The 16368-nt window shown below is 47.5% G+C and overlaps 6 protein-coding genes across 6 annotated transcripts; 2 read left to right on the forward strand and 4 right to left on the reverse strand.

The window, feature by feature from the left end:
- Positions 1 to 280: 280 nt before the first annotated feature.
- Positions 281 to 2632, reverse strand: I302_103956 (uncharacterized protein; the record flags this gene model as incomplete). The annotated part of the gene is made up of 4 exons (XM_019189321.1): positions 281 to 1037; positions 1552 to 1658; positions 1714 to 2314; positions 2388 to 2632. 4 exons carry the CDS (start codon positions 2630 to 2632, stop codon positions 281 to 283), a joined length of 1710 nt encoding a protein of 569 aa, XP_019048883.1.
- Positions 2633 to 3049: 417 nt separating this feature from the next.
- On the reverse strand, positions 3050 to 7309 carry I302_103957 (uncharacterized protein; the record flags this gene model as incomplete). The annotated part of the gene is made up of 6 exons (XM_065869769.1): positions 3050 to 3679; positions 3770 to 4453; positions 4549 to 4831; positions 4961 to 5180; positions 5251 to 5574; positions 5638 to 7309. 6 exons carry the CDS (start codon positions 7307 to 7309, stop codon positions 3050 to 3052), a joined length of 3813 nt encoding a protein of 1270 aa, XP_065725841.1.
- Positions 7310 to 8157: 848 nt separating this feature from the next.
- Positions 8158 to 9642, forward strand: I302_103958 (uncharacterized protein; the record flags this gene model as incomplete). Its single annotated transcript, XM_019189323.1, has 11 exons — positions 8158 to 8208; positions 8287 to 8355; positions 8416 to 8516; positions 8584 to 8660; positions 8723 to 8777; positions 8846 to 8930; positions 9002 to 9151; positions 9215 to 9272; positions 9331 to 9370; positions 9452 to 9550; positions 9609 to 9642. The coding sequence occupies 11 exons, from the start codon at positions 8158 to 8160 to the stop codon at positions 9640 to 9642; spliced, it is 819 nt and encodes a 272-aa protein (XP_019048885.1).
- Positions 9643 to 10164: 522 nt separating this feature from the next.
- I302_103959 (uncharacterized protein) lies at positions 10165 to 12080 on the forward strand (the record flags this gene model as incomplete). The annotated part of the gene is made up of 10 exons (XM_019189324.1): positions 10165 to 10602; positions 10668 to 10736; positions 10808 to 10902; positions 10977 to 11053; positions 11125 to 11182; positions 11249 to 11339; positions 11436 to 11618; positions 11699 to 11790; positions 11878 to 11976; positions 12038 to 12080. 10 exons carry the CDS (start codon positions 10165 to 10167, stop codon positions 12078 to 12080), a joined length of 1245 nt encoding a protein of 414 aa, XP_019048886.1.
- A 319-nt stretch (positions 12081 to 12399) lies between these two features.
- I302_103960 (uncharacterized protein) lies at positions 12400 to 13224 on the reverse strand (the record flags this gene model as incomplete). The annotated part of the gene is made up of 2 exons (XM_019189325.1): positions 12400 to 12479; positions 12612 to 13224. 2 exons carry the CDS (start codon positions 13222 to 13224, stop codon positions 12400 to 12402), a joined length of 693 nt encoding a protein of 230 aa, XP_019048887.1.
- Positions 13225 to 13883: 659 nt separating this feature from the next.
- Positions 13884 to 15642, reverse strand: I302_103961 (uncharacterized protein; the record flags this gene model as incomplete). The annotated part of the gene is made up of 10 exons (XM_019189326.1): positions 13884 to 14135; positions 14205 to 14339; positions 14404 to 14436; positions 14499 to 14707; positions 14763 to 14843; positions 14915 to 14974; positions 15061 to 15081; positions 15172 to 15277; positions 15342 to 15498; positions 15572 to 15642. 10 exons carry the CDS (start codon positions 15640 to 15642, stop codon positions 13884 to 13886), a joined length of 1125 nt encoding a protein of 374 aa, XP_019048888.1.
- Between the last annotated feature and the right edge of the window lie 726 nt (positions 15643 to 16368).

A 16368-nucleotide genomic window follows, 5' to 3' on the forward strand; every position in this document is an offset into this window, starting at 1 on the left:
GAATGCGAGCAGAACCTTTCGAGTCCTCAAGACAAGCAGCCCCCAATTCTAACTTGAGATATGTTTCACATGAGGTATCTCTACTCTCCAATGTCGTATGAAGATCGTTCTCCGCTAGACCGAAACCTATAATTGGCCTTGCACTAGTGTAAGACAACTTTTCAAAGCTACTCGTCCCACCAAAATATCATTACCATCGCAGTTCGGGGAGAAAAAGACCAATCTGCGATCAAAGCCATCAGTTCCTCTGCTTGCCATGCTTGATCAGCTTGATGAGAGCTCACCACGTCTGAGGATTGAAATCCTCTACCACCGTGTTCCAATTTATTTTCACTTCGAATGTGCCCGACCAACCTTTACGTTCGGATCTGAGAATTGTCCCGGTCTCCATACGCTTGAAGGGCCTCTGTGGGATAGTTGATGCACCTAACGTCCTTTTGTTTTTGCTTGTTCTTGTCGTCTTGTGTTTAGATCTAGTCTGCATACTATGGTCTGCTGTAAAGGAAGGTGTCTCGAAGACTAATGAAACCAGCTCCCTTCGCCAGGAGTCTGGCAGGAGATTGAGCCTGTACGAGAATGACTTGCTTCTGAGTGATTCATTGGGTTTGGGTTTGGTTAGAGTATGAGTACCCATAATGCTGATGGAGGGCCCCGCTCCAACGAAACCGTCAGGACCCATAAACGCAAGCGCTTTCCTTGCTAAAGAGACATCACCCCTACTACTAGCATACGCCAGCAGGTCCCAAGGGTCTTGTTTTCCAGCTGATTCCAGTAGGCGATTCACTCGGTGTCTGATGTTGTACTGGATATCGAATGTCTCGCAGAGACTGTGCAGATGTTGGACTTCGTTGAACGCCAGATGATACGGAGGGATTGGAATAGATACATTGACGAGGTTCAGGAAGGCTTCAAGGACAATCGGTGAGACCTTCATGTCTATGGGTGAAACCTCGTCGACACGCTTTCGTTTCTTGGAGGTCGACACGGAAGCATTGCCTAAGGGTTGAGGGATCTGAAGCATATCGCTGAAGACCGTGCTATAGTGATCATCACGCACAGGTCAGCCGAGACCGCGTATGCACATCCATACAGGAAGCTGACCTTGCTTTTGAGAGCGTTATCTGCTTGAAGGGTGATGTCACCTTGACAATGATAAGAGTGCCACGTCTCGGTGGCCTTTTGATGTGTATCCGCCATTGTGAGGTTTGTGAATTGAAGTAGAAGAGGGTTGTATCGCCAAGAGATCGGATGAGTAAGGTGTAGGTTTCAAGAGCTGATTGTAAAATTTACAGAACAGGGGATAAAGTCGAAAGCAGGGGAAGAATCAATGTAGGCGGATTTGAGATGACATGCGTAGGAAGGAGGGTCTGTGCGTTTGATCACAAGTTTTCTTTGTATGTTTCTGGGGAGCATTTGGAAGTAGAAAACTGTGACAAATACCCGTTTCCTCCTTGCTTGTGACGGACTGAATATGGAATACATAACATGTACACACGGCCATCACTACATTACTACCAGACATCATATTTCACACCTTGATTCTTCGCCCACTCCGCGACTCCATCCATATCAGACCTAAACCGCTCCAACGTAACTCCCTGCGTCGATGTTCCTTCGAAGATGAGCGTACCGATATTGAGTCGACGAATCAATGTCTGCTGTTTATAAGGTCAGCATTGTCTGTTGTTTTCTTCGCAAGCGGAATAAAGTCACTTTCCTGGGATTAAAATCCTTGACCACTTGATCCCAAGGTTTGAACACCATTTTAGCAAATCCGTCGAATGCCGAGGCGGGGTCTTCTGGAACAGCGTACTCTGGCTCTTGAAAGACCTTCAAGAGTAGTTCTTGTTGCCATGATGGTGAGAGAAGGCAAAATCGACTCCAGAATGGAATAGAGCGAAGCGAAGGGGGTTCTTCTGGCCCACAGACATCCGGATAAACCTTGATAAACCCATGCGGACCCATAAATTCCAACGCTCTCCTTGCTAATTCAACTCTTTGTTTTGTACATGCATAAAGCAGGAGATCCCAAGGCTCGAGTACACCTGCGAGCTGCAGCGCTTGGGAGATGTGATCTTGTACGCTCGAATTGATGTTAAACTTCTCACATAATTCCGCCAATTCTCTGATTTGACGAAAAGGAAGAAAGGCGGGAATCAAAGGGATCGATACGTTGATAAGGTTGAGGAAAAGCTCGAGCACGAAGGAAGAGACTTCCATGTCGATAGGCGGATCTGGGACACGCTTGCCAGATTTTTTCGAGGAGGACGAAGTACCGGGTCCGGCTATTTCGAGCATATCGTGAAATACGGTGCTGTAAAGGAATCAGCAGGATTAGTCCTCCTACAGTCGATATATTACTAAGGAGATGAGCCAAGTAAATCTACCTAGACTTTGCGAGTCTCCAACTATCTGCCCCGAAGAGCTTACCATCCTCGGATCGAAGGGTGATATCGCCATGAGAATGATAAGCATGCCATTTCTCGGTGGCGAGCTTGGAATACCCGGAGACGGCTGAGGTCGAGATGGAGGAAGCCTTGGGAAAGTTGGGCATTCTGGTGAATCGGTCCTTGAGCGAAGATGAGGCCGCCGAAGGCTTTCTGGAAGAAGGATGAGGTTGAGATCGGGACATGATGAATGGTCTGTGTGAGTTGCAATTGCAGAGAGAGATACGAAAGACTGTGATAGGATATAAAGGGAAAGAAGAGGAAGGAAATGAAGGAACATAGATCGAATACCCGCTTATATATACATGGAATTGGTGAACATGAGGAAGGAAGGAACGAGGGTCCGAGGGTTTGTGCGAAATGAGATACGAAGACAGGCATTGAACTGTAATCAAAGCTCGGACCCACCTCAAACGACTATGCCTGTATCTCTCATCAAGACTTATCGTCCATTGCCAACCTTGCATTTGAACACGTGGATAAGCGAACCAAGATCTTCCACTCAGATTCATCAAATACATTATCCATAAATAAGCTAGTACGGTACATACAAAAACCAGAAAGCAATCCCTCAATCCCACAAATTTATGTCATCATCATACTCACAACAAACTATCTCCATTAGGGGCCTCCCCTCGAACAGGCGAAGGATCCACCCAACTTTCAGTCCTCATCCTCTGATCCTGCAATAACGGTCTCCTATTCTTCATCGTCTCATTCTCAAGGTCATTTCGCGAAGTAGGCGAAGTGGGAGAAGGGAACTTTATACTCCGTTCTTCCTTTCGGGGAAATAGAATTTGTTCTTCAGGTACTTTGTCCTGTGCGGGTTTGGGCCAACTACCCTGCCTCGAACTCATGGAACTTGGTGTGGGTCTTTCAACAAGGACAGGTTTCTGACTTGATGGTGTACCTCCTAATGTCCATTCTTCTTCTTCCCCTTCTTCCTCATTATCTATATTTACATTCTTCGTTTTGTTCGTAATTATATCGACAGCTTGTGAAGTCGTATCTTTCGATAATACAATATCATTTTCGATACCTTCTGGCGTACTTTCTTCAGGTGAAGATACGGTGTTTGAATCTGGTTGTCGTCCGGAACTTATCGGGACATTTTCGATTTCCTCGTCGTCCAGACTGGGTTCGTCAGGTTCAGAAACAGATTCCAAACCGGCATCAGAGTCTACATCCCATGAGGGAGGTTCATCTTGTACAGTGAAGATCTTGTGAGGTAGCTAGGTGGGTTTATGAGACGAATCAGCATCACCATCAATGAGTACAGACAATCCACCCAGGATCCGGAGCAGGCGAAACGATCAACCCACCTTATTAGCTCTCTCCACAAAGTCCTCCCAGTCACTCTCACTCCTCACCAAAAAACCTAACAGCATACTAGGATCTAGCCCACTCAAAGGCATCTTCTTGACCTTCTCACAATGGAAGGTCCGTAATGCTTGTTCAGGATAGGCGTTGATCCACCACTGCATCTCCGGCTCGACAGGAAGCTCGTCGAGGGGATGATGGCTAGGTATAGGTATCTGGGCAGGTTCCTTTGAATTGGATTGACGAGGTGTCGACTCTCCATTTTGAGAATGAGGATGGGTAGACGTGGGTCTAGGTGGCGTAGTTCCCTTTGCTGATAGCCTCTTGGCCTGCTTGGAATTCCTCTTCGCCCGTCTGACCCTTGTTGAGGGCGACGAAGTGATATTGCTATCGCTCGATTCGTCACTTGATATATCATCTACATTGACCACATCAATCTTGTACTTGACTTCCCCAGTCGTAGGGATACTTTCCGATGGATCAATCATCACAGGTTCTTCCTCTTCAGGTTTAGTCGGATTTGGCGTAGACATGACAGGAGCAGGAGGAATTTCAAGAGGGATAGCCGGACGAGTAAGATGAGGATCAAGGTAGAATAGCGAGTTTGCTTGGGAACCGACAAAGTAGTATGATGATGAGGGTCGACCACCCGCTATACCGACTGATTGGGGGAAGGCAAAGAGTGCCTAAGCAATAGCAAGGATCAGTCAGCTACTTTGTGCGCAATATAGGCCAGCGAGATGTTTACTCAACCAAAAAGGAGATCGGAAGAGAAACTCACCTTAATACTCTCGTAATAGATTGGGTTGACGCCATCCAATCCAAGCCGTATGCCAACTAAGATCAGAACAGCTTTATCACCCCATACATTCGCACTCTTCGCTGTAGATCCGGATGACCTCCTCTGAATGGGTATATCTCCCTCACTCGAGGTATGACTGGATGGCACACACCATCCTGTCGAAGGTAAATTGGACGCCTGATACACTTCAGACTTGTAGATTATGCTATCTGTTGCTGTCGATACTGCTAGACCACATGGTGCAAAGGAGTTTGTAAGGGTTCTAGATAACATTGAAAGCACCATCAGCGCTGCCGAACTGGACAAGCTGTATCGGGGCTCGGATCACGATGAAAGCCTTGAATTGAAGCAGTGAAACAAGTCATCGAAGAAGCAAGAGAGATGGACTCACTTCAAAGCCCCCGCGGCAGTACTAGGCCCAAACCATTCCCCAACCTCCTTACCCAGCTCTTTACCTATCAATGCCATCCTATGTACACTGAACGGACAAAGCGGCGACGGATCATCAAGGAACCAAGATAAAATTTTTACGTATTCTGCGTATCGTGATAGATCCGTCAGGTCCGATGGGGTTGTGGGTGGAAGAGAAGGTTTCGGGGGTAATCTCCATTCTACAGATTAATTGTTTATCAGCTTCGAGACTCCAATGGTAAAGAAGCTGAAGAGTTCAGTCAAACTCACCTCGACCCAGATGGAGATGTATCAAAGCATTTGCCAGCATACTCTGTCCGGTCCTCAACATGCATCCCCAACCTGCATCACTCGTCAGACCGCCCTCTGATCTGGTCCAACTCCATCCCGTCCCAGAGGGTCTGGTTGACAGCCCACCAGGTACGCTTGAAGCCAAACCGGTTGTATTAAGATCTACCGATAGATCTGCAGGCGGTCCGAAGGCAGAGTAATAGGCTTCTGGAGAGGGTATCAATAGATGGTTGGGGAGGGAGAGGATCGGTGCATATTGAGATCGATAAGTACACCATACGACGGATTTGAAATCGTCGTAAACTGAGACACAGATTTAATTATCAGCTATCGATCCGAAATCAATTCCATGTCGAAACAGCTTACATTGATCAGGCCATCTGAGTACTTCCTTCTCCTTCTTATCCTTCTTTGATTTACCCGGACTATCCGTGACGCTCGATCCACCATCCTTACTGGGTGAGCCGCTGGTCATAGATGCGGGTAAAGCCAAAGATAAGGTCGAAGCGGTAAACAAGTTGGAAAAGCCTTTCGAAGGTGGTGGCGTGGAAGAAATACTATTGGTATTGGTCTGAGATTGATCTTTCTGTTTTTTCGACCACGCTGAAGGTCTCAATACTCCACTATCATGCTTTGAGGGTGGCGAAGGTTTGTTGACTGAATCACTCGATCCTCGCCTTTCCTCTATTCCAGGTGCACCATCCTGTAAATCTGGCAGATTAACCGAATTCGGCGATCGACTCGGAGTAGATGGCCTCCAGCCTGAATGTCCCACTCCCATTACCCAGATGGTGTCTTGGCATTTATCAGGTTGAGCTTCCGTGTCCAACAGATGCCTTACGCCATCTACCGCTCTTTGTCTAGCAGCGTTCAGGAAGCTCGCTGCTGCTGAAGGGGGTTTGCGTAAAGGTGAAGGGGGTAATGGTGGTGGTGAGTCTATAGGAGGAGGTGAGGATCCTTCTTGAATAGTGGCAGCCGAGGTTGAAGGTAATAGGTGAGAAAACCACGTTGACATTCTCGAAGGGATTGTTTCGGGACTTCTCGATGAGGGTTGTTGCGCAGCAGAAGTCGAAGATGATCCGGGTTGAGGTAAAGAGTTTCTTGATAATCCGGGTACGGACGCACTTAGGTTGGATCCCTGTCTCGATGGTATGGGTACACCGATATCACCGGGTGGGATGATTTCGTGAGGGGATGATCCTGATCTGATTGATCTGGCTCTCCAGGAGGAGGCGGTCGAATCTTGAGATGCTCTGCGCGAGTGCGATTGGTATTCCTTCGTTACCCTTGATCTAGATTGGTTAGACATGGGTCGAGTAAGGGTGGGGAAAGGATTGACGTTCCTCGGATAAGAGTGATTTGAGCCAGCGCTGTGTTGAGAATCTCCAGAATGAGCAGAGGAATAAGAGGTTTGTCGAGTGGCAGGTATGGGATTGAGAGAGGACGTTCCGCCGGACTGATGATGTTGATCGTACTCTGGTGATCTCTCTTTCTCTTTATCCTTATCTCTTGCGAACAGCCTAGATGTCTTCTTCACGATCCCTCGACCTTTAGATTTCTTCTCCTTCTTTTCCCCTTCATCGCTGGCTAGCACCTCCTGAGATCCTGTATTCGACTTGGAATAGCTCTCCATCGTCTGAGTAGTCTCTGAGCTTGCTCTTCTGCCTCCTCCGTTGATCCCATGATATGATGAAGGGGGCGGTATACCCTCCAGTGTCCAATCCTCCTCTATATCACCCGTACTGGCTGTCTGCTGGTTCCTCTCCCGCTCTTTGCCTTTACGTAGAGACTTCATAAGTTTATTCCCACCATTGTGATGCTGCGATGTGCGGCCTTTCGGTGGTGGGAGACGATCTGAGGGGGGAGGTGTGGGTAGATTGGGCCGTTGTGGACTTGGATTACTGGGATAGCTGGATGACGCAGGGTAGGTTGAAGATGATGCCTGTGAGTGGATTGAGGTTGCGCTTAGAGGTAGAGGAGATTGGACAAGTGGAGGGGGTGAAGATGGGTGTTCATGGTGAAAAGAGGGAGAGACCATCACGAAGGATCAGACTGTCAAGTGAGTGACATGATGGTCAGCCCCGGGTCAATGACAATCGCACAACGCAAACGAGATATACCGGTCACACCGGATAACACGTCATATCGCCACTGCAAGATGACTATTCGAGGGATGTTGGAATGGGTTTTGTGAAGCTTACCTGAACAGACCCCAGCCCATATGCATGAGGTCCTGAGTTGCTGATGTCTGTGATGATAGTCTCCTTTCTAATGTTAGGTAGTTGACTGATGTTGGTGTTGTAAGGGTTGAGGGATCATAAACGCGTTGAAAGGGACGTTTGCTATTTGCCGTTCGCGGTTGAGTTCCTGATGCTGCGTGTATCAGCTCGTCTGAATCAGTGATATGTTGATAGGGCTGAGCAGCGAATGATAATACTATGTGTGTCTGGGTATGAGTAGTGTTGTGTGGTTCTCGTTATGATTAGGTTGTTCAACGTCATCACTCATATCGTGGCTGTCAATGCACACGCAACACAATACGCAGCTTCTCAGCTTCACCACCAGCTTCAGATAACCGGCGGAACTCACCGACTACCACTGAAAAACACGTGGTGAAAGATGTGGGTACCCCGCATTCCGCATTGTTCTGTTGTTGCTTTGTTCATAAAGGCAAGTTGCTAACAGCATCATTCCAATCCCAGTCCCGTCTTCATTTCCCCTTGTGTGGTGGATTGGATCTCATCGTCGACCGTATACCCAGCATGCATCTATTCACTTCATCTCATATATAAAGGTCACAGGTCTCGGTGGAATCGACAGAAGAATACCTCAAACTCAGCTGAACGTTCGATTGTAACTCACTTTCGCAGAAGACACCTGTCAGTCATGGCTTCATCTCAGGAGATAGCAAATTTAGACATCAACAAGCCTGGCAAGGTGCGTGTTTCCCCATTTGCATGTTCTTACATCCCCATGCTAACGTCTATATCTGTTAACTGATTGCGGTATGCTCAGGCCGGGATTAGCTGGCCGATTCAAGAGAAAACCTCTGATCCCGTCGCGAAATTCTTTCAACCGGGCTCCGTGAGTCGCCGTGTCTCATCGATTCATTTTGTTAGCTAATTTGGGGGGTGAGGATTATAGAAGTTGACCTGGCACTGGAACTGGAGCAAACATTGGAAAGGTCCTCTTGTACCTGAGACCTCTCCCGATCTGGAGATCAACGCCGAGTTCATACCAATGGTGTGAGTGTTCCATCTCCTCATCGGGCAGCATCCGACCCTGGCTCATCTTCGCATCTTCTGGGTATAGATGGTCTCCAGAACTCGTACAAGATGGTCATGGCCTCCAACCGGGCTGGAAATTACTCATGGGATTCAATGAGCCTGGTATGTCGCCTACACTCCATATTTCACATTGGCTGACCCATACCTTTGCTCCGGTTGTATAGATCACTATGATCCAGCTGTTGCGCGCAAAACCAGTCCTCGAGATGCCTTCCCTGCGTGAGTCATTACCACTGACTCTCGCCATACATGAAGAGCTAAATTTCTCTATGCGCTTTCACGTCCAGGTGGATCGAAATGCACAAATGGCTCACCGAACCAGATCAAAAGCTGGTTTCTCCAGCAGTCGCAGGAAGTGTCGACTGGTTGAAGGTGAGTTATAACCCTAAACAGCATGACCACCAGCTGAGCGCCAGAGCGTGTATCTAATTAATGCAATTCAGGAGTTCTTCTCCCTCATCCCTCCAGAGACTCAACCCGCTTATCTTGCCGTACATGTCTACACGACCACTTTCGAGTCGTTCGTCGCGACCATCGAGAATTACTGGAACGAGTTCAAATTGCCTATCATCGTTGATGAGTTCGCTATGCAAGTGAGTAAATAGCCTCCTACACCTGTGTACATCGTCACTATGACTGACAAGTAGGGTTTATAGAGCTTTGAACCTAATGTACCCGGACCTCAAAACCAACAGCAAGTTCATGATTATATGGGTGAGGCGTTTGATCTCCTTTTGAACGATGAATAACATACTGATTGTTTCGTGGTCAGGTCAAACGACGAAATGGTTAGATGAGACTCCGTATATCTAGTAAGTCATCAAGACATACTAGAGGCGAAGCGAGGAAAGGATGAGCTGATATTTCGATTTTCGGTCTGGTTTTCCCTCCAGCAAATACTCATGGTTCGGAGCATGCAGAGACTCGTACCACCTCCACGGTGTACACGAGTACAATAGGCTCATGAACAAGGATGGGGAGATCACGCCTTTGTAAGTTTTTCATCGTTTCTCCGTAATACTGTGACTGACTGACAAGGTGACTTCACAGAGGATGGCAATACATCAATGGTGGACACGACTGATTGGGTCATAACGACGCCACAGCGATACCTGATTCATGGACAATCCAGATCATTCGATCGAAATCAACGGACATTTCTCGCTTGAACCTGGATGCACGACTAATTTCCATGTCCATACGACACATCTGCAAATGGTCATATTCAAATCACGATATAATATCGAAATTGTATATGCATTTCACCAATACCTTTGTCCCTTCAAAGGCTCTAAAGCCTTCACCGCTTACCATCGCTTTCTCTGTGCCAAGGTATACCTTTGGATTGACCCCTCAATTGATCCAATGACGCAGAGAGGCAATGATCAATCATTTTACCTTTGTGATCACTTGCGGCAGAGGGTGATTGATACTCCTTTCATTGATGCAAATACTATCGGGTCTATACAAAGTACAAAGATCATGGAGCGGTACTGAATACTGTACACTGACTACACCTTGATACAAGCTATATCAACTGAAAGTTCACTCACCCACTTTGTTCTTCATTGCTTCATTCTCAATCAATAACCCAATGAAAAGCAAAATGGATCTTTCCCCCAAATTAATGCTCATCCTCCTCTTGGTATTGTTCCTCACACCCGAATACACTCTCGCCGCAAAACATAAGAGAGCATGTAAAGCCTCTGTCACCCAATCCGGGCCTTCAGCAACGGTAACACAGTCCATAGACGCTATCATTCTGGTGGCTGAACCGACATCATCCTCGGATATATCCACACCTACCTCAGGACTAGGAGCAGTACAAACTACCGAAGCATCTACGCCGTTGTATACAGATAAAGTGATTGGATCAATGGACTTGCCAAAATCAGATACGATTTCCGCTGTATCGGCTACATCCACCTCGGACGGGAATATCACTGCGAGCAGTGTGGTAGGGACGACAACTTCAGTTGCTGGCTCTTTGTCTGTACCAGCCACCTCTAGCGCAACTACCAATGGATCACCGAGTGCTGGGAAGGTAAGATAAGCGATGCTGTATCATAATGCAGCAGGATCACGCTAACCTTGTATTTCATGTGGTAGGCAGGCGTTGGATTGCCAGTCCAAGAAGTAGATGCAGCGCCAGTTGCTCAGTTCTTCACGCCAGAGTCGGTGAGTCAGGGACCTTTGCTCTCTTGCATTGCTCTGATGCTGGTTTGCTGATGTCTCATGTGTTATTGCAGACCGTCGCGTGGTGGTTCAATTGGAACAAAAATTGGAATCAGGGCGTGATGACTTCTGATGGAGTATCTATTGATGGGGAATTCGTCCCTATGATGTGAGTCGGTCCGTTTCATGCGATCCCGGTAATCAAGTACATGTCCCTTAGAAAAGTTCCTGATGATGGTGTAGCTTTGGTCCGACGTACTTGGACAACGAGGATACTTTCCAAGAGGGATTCACAGAGTTGATGGGGTACAATGAGCCTGGTGAGTGGTGAACAACGTACAGATACCGTGTCATCAAGGATAACGAAGGTTCCCTTGTGGCCTTTGTGTAGATCTCAAAACATCGACAGGGGTATCGGTGTACCTCGAACCAGCCCAAGCAGCCGAAACGTAAGCATTCCCCGAGGGATCGTTCAAGTCAAGCAGCTGACATTGAACTTGTGTACTACGTATTAGATGGAAGACCCAAATCGTCCAGATCCGCCAACAATACCCAAATGTCAAAATCCACTCCCCCGTAATGGCATCCAACAAAACTTGGTTATCTGTAAGTAACATCAACCCTACTCCCCACTCCACCCATCCTACACTTCACAGTTCACCGACATGTGAGGCTTGGGGACTAATGTACAACGGCACATAGGATTTCTTCAAAGCCATCTGTCCCGATAATTCCCCCTCGGACGGATGGGGCGACTGCGTTTATAAGCCAGATTACGTATCTACCCATCTATACAACACTGACGTGGAGTACTTCAAGGGTACATTAACTGCATTCCAGAAAGAATTCGGGTTACCAATGGTCTTGTCGGAATTCGCTTGTTATGTGCGTGAATCTCCAGTCACTCCCTCACTGTGCGAATGCGGGGAGGTATTGGGCTAAGCTGGATGGGTGCAACATCGTAGCAATTCGGTTCAGATCCGCATCCATCTTTGGAGGAGGTCAGTACGTTCATGCAGGAGACTACGGCATGGCTGGATCAACAAGATTGGGTTGTGTGGGTAGCTTCTATCCTTCATTCTCCCAATAACGTACATGCCTGGGTGGTAGATATTGAAGCTGTTCGAGTCTGATTTACCAATAGCAAATACGCATGGTTCGGCAATGCTAGGAATTCCGAGTACCTGTTTGGAGTGTATGAGACAAATCGGTTGATGGATGCTTCAGGTGCATTGACGGATCTGTAAGTTGATTTTTCAACTATAGATAGGGGGTAGGGAGGGGTTGCTGATTGTGTGTAATAGGGGAAGACAATATATGAACGGAGGCAAGAAGATCTCGGCGTGAACACATGCATTATACGTAGCACGGTTCACTGTGAAATAGATAACCCCTTTTCATCGATCAGGCTCTCTGCGTTGAGATTCGCGGAGCTTCCAGCTCTCTGCACAGCATGCATCTTCACTTTCTGAACAGCCCTACAGATCTCAACACGCTTGTATGGATTATTTGGAGGAGCGGACCCGCATCTTGAATAATTGGGCAGCTAAGCAAGCTGACTAGACTTTTGATGTATGGGGAGCCAGCATCTACTAATTCATCTCGGGGTGTGCTTCGCTTCATGGTGTGACATGTCACGTATCAACACCGAGGATGCATCATTGTATTATACTTTCAAAGCTACTTTTTCAATCCTACTTCGTCCGCCCTGTTTCTCATAGTTCGTGGTCTCCAATAAATCCCAAGCTAAGGCAAAGCAAGAGGGCATTAGCTACACCTTGAAGACCCTTCCGATCTACTCGACACCTTCCGATGTATCAGTCTGATGTGTAGGCTGATACAGCGGAGAAGCCACTAACGCTTACTCTTGGTGCCCACTGGGACGAGATCTCTGCCACAAGGTCCCCCAATCAGCGTTCAGCCTCACGATAGTCCTCTTCTCCGTCCGTCCACCATAGGAACGTTGATCCATGATGACCTGTCTCCCCCTTGGTCCATCGAACGCCAACCAGATCAGTTCGATTTGCCAAGCAGGAGATAGCATCCGCATTCTACCCCAAATCCGTTTGGTCTGTAAAGGTCGGATCTGATACAAGTCTCCGCTGATTTGCTGCTCGATGGAGGTGCTGTCAGTCATATTTTCTAGCGCCACTCTACCCATAATGGTATCATTTCCGTCCGATGCGAGAACAAGCAATTCACAAGGCCTCGTTCTGCCCCATTCGTATAATTCACGTCTAACGGCTGATGTAATGTTATCGTTACAGATGAATTTATCGCATTGTTGGAGAAGTTTGGCTTGTTGGAAAGAGAGGCTGGGACAATGTGGGTCGGAGACGTTGGCCAAGTCCCGGAATGCGATGAGGGACGTCTGGTCCATATCAAGATGTAGAGGTTCTGTGGTACCGAGCTCACTAACTCCCGTCTCTTCCCGAGGAGAGTCCCGGTCCAAGCGATCTGAAGCGGTGGCTCGGCTGGCAGCGTCCAACATACCTTGAAAGAACACACTGCAAGACATTCAGTTCAGACTCCACATCAGATCCATCACTTGCTTTCTTCGTTTCCAATGGATTGACTTACCTTGCGAGACTCGATCGCCATTTATCAGCTTCGACCAAGGTCCCATCGTCTGCTCTGAGAGTTATGTCTCCCTTGTTGTGCTACCAATGCCACTTTGGCTCTTGAGCCCCGGGCAAGTTGAACGGATTTCTTTCACTTGACATTGGGGTGAGAGTTGGATCAAGGTGTAAGCCGAAGTGAGAAGGGAGCGAAAAGATAAGCTCAAGCGCAAAGAGTGCATGACGAGGAGTCAGTATAAGTACATGCAATCCGTAGCGACGGGAACGGCGTGCCCCAGAGAATTTTGTTGTTAAGCCTTTCGATGGTCGCTGGTCGCTAACACACACCATACCAAAGTTAGATACCGTACGTGAATATTTTCTTGTATAAGCCTATCTCAGGTCAAGCAATGACTTATGGAAAGGTACATTCGTGCATGTTCATACTATCTTAGCCTAATTCTACCTGGGTAGTGCGTATTCCACAAACTGATTTCCAAAGTTCACCGACCTAGGTTAGGACTAGGACGAACAAGAAGCTCCTCTCTGCTGACTTTTGTGATGCGAGACGATGTTGGTTGTTGATCATAGGTCATTTGGCTGGTGGCGTCGAGGCAGCCTTCAATTGATCATCGTGAATTTTCTGAAGATCTTGCCAAGTTGGAGGATCGGCCGAAATGTCCTGCGCAGGGGTTGCGTTTTTATCGTCCGCGACCAAACCATCATACGTTTTTTGGATGTCGGGTTGAGCGAATTTCCTAAGCTTATCGATGAATCTTTCCATGATAGGTTTCCAGCTGCCATCGTTCTTAGCATAGGCGTCGGCTATATCGTCGGCGTACGTCTACGAAAGAAAGTATTGCTCAGCAAATCAAAGTTGCGCAATTGTTCTTGGTCGATTTCCGAGACATACATTAACACTAGTGAAATCTTGTGCGGAGCTTTCGGCCATAGTCAGGTATAACCTCGCGGACGCTAATTGCCCAATGGCAGTTCTGAGCTTGTCCTCCTCTTTACTCTCTTGGTATTTCCCGTAGGCGTATATGCCCTGTCATGACTGTAGTCAGCAATCACATCGCGACTATGAATCGGACGCGGCCTCCTGAACTGACTCCCATGAGGACTAGACCGGCGATGAATCCGTACTGCCAGGGACCTGGATATCAGCAAAGGATCACAGCAAAAATAAAGCAGTATAGCGACTCACAACACCTCGTGTCATGCAGGTTCGAGAAGCAGCATATGCAGCCTCCAAGCTGTCAGTGGCTGCTGTCAATTCGACGTCAGCAGCCGCCGAATCGGCTCTGGCAATTTGTGCCAGTCTTGATGTCTCTGCTTCTTCGTCAAGCAAGCCCGCAAGTCGTTCTTGTTGAGCTTCGGTTACCTCCTGACCATCGATCAATTTTTGCGTGAGGACTAGATAGATCTATCAGATCCGTTCAATGGAAGACCAGGACAAGGTGTATTTTACCTTGTTCGTTCATCGTTGTTGACAATCTGGCCAGAGTAGCTTCATCTACCGCATCCAGAGCAGCGAGTCGCAAGGCCGAAGCTGCGTACAACGAAATGAAATGATCTGGTTCAGCATTCTGGCGGAGGGGTATTATACGACTTATGCCTTACCTCTGGTGATAGCCGTAATGTATCTGAACCCAACAGTCATATCGAAGGACAAGCCAGCCTCTGAAGCAACACATTTGATTCAGTTTTCTAGGGTCGATTGTACAATCACATATGATGGAGTGCATGAACAAAAGGAGAATACCAACTAATTTGGGAAAAGCCATATACTGATGAGTTCATAGTAGGGAAGTGCTGCCAGTCAGCTCATGATGATCCATCAAGCAGAAAGCCAAGCTGTAGAATGGATTCATACGTACACATGAAAAGAGAACCAATGAAATTTCCGACAACGCTGAGGTGACCTGCCATATCTTTGCCAAGTACCTCTTCCCATTGGCTCGTAAAAGTATTATCGTCGATGAGCTGTATGATGAGATATACAGTATCAGACTAGATCTCGAATAGTCAGAATATCAAACTGGCTGACCTTTTGAAATCGCGCTTGATCCGCCTCAGGAAGGTCCTTCTTACATTCTGCCATGAAATCGCTCATTGATGACAAGTTTCGTTGGTGTAACATATTGGTGATTGAGTCGTTGGCGGCTCCAGCTAGCGTGACGAAATTGTCGTTCTGTTTCTGTATACTAGATATAATATCAAGGGTTCTGCTATCAGCATTGCACTACTGAGCTTCATCATAAGGGATCACAAGCTCACTCGTTGGTGATCAATTTATTGGCTTGTATGAGATATTGAAGCCTGTTGGTCATAGATTGTAATGAAGACATCTTTCGCTACGTGAACTAGATGTGAGAATGCAGCAATGCTGATGAGGTGGTGGTCAGGAAAGACGGCTGATGTTCCGCATTTCGAGCTGATTATATACGCAATCAGAAGGAGGATTTCAGATTGTCGGAAAATTGATAACCGATACGAGTAACATGATCTTGGTGGACACATGCTATCATTGCATGACCCGAAGAACAATGCTCAGGCTGAGACTTGGCGCAGGAACGTATCATATGAAGTTCCGTACAATGTTCATAATCGGATCGCAATTCTAACTTACACGGCTCTCGAGATTGGTGATCATACGGCAGGGACCTGGGGACTGTCTCGTCCAACGGTCGCTCTCATGGTGTGGGCAAGGTTTCACGGCTCCAGGTATGAGATTAAGGAACGATCATCCGTGGCGCGAGGCACGCGAAAGGTAATCACGTGGAACACTAGATATCACCATGACAGCTCCTTACAATCACATCAATCGATTGCTGATGTTGCGATTGACCGGCCTCTCAGACACCGTGAAAATATCTCAAATGGCAGGAGTGAAAGTATCACACGACATGCGCCTCTCCGCACGTTTCCGCTGTTTTGAGTTTCGGCGCCAGAACAGCGTTCATCTGCCCAGATGCCCAGGCGCCCAAATGTCTAAGTGGCTCCAACTCTTTCCGGTTCCGCGATGGTCGAGTGGGACGTAAGAAGGCATGGTTCATCTCTGCGACCGTATACAA

This window comes from Kwoniella bestiolae, chromosome 2 (genome assembly GCF_000512585.2).
Source record: "Kwoniella bestiolae CBS 10118 chromosome 2, complete sequence".
Lineage (NCBI taxonomy): Eukaryota > Fungi > Basidiomycota > Tremellomycetes > Tremellales > Cryptococcaceae > Kwoniella > Kwoniella bestiolae.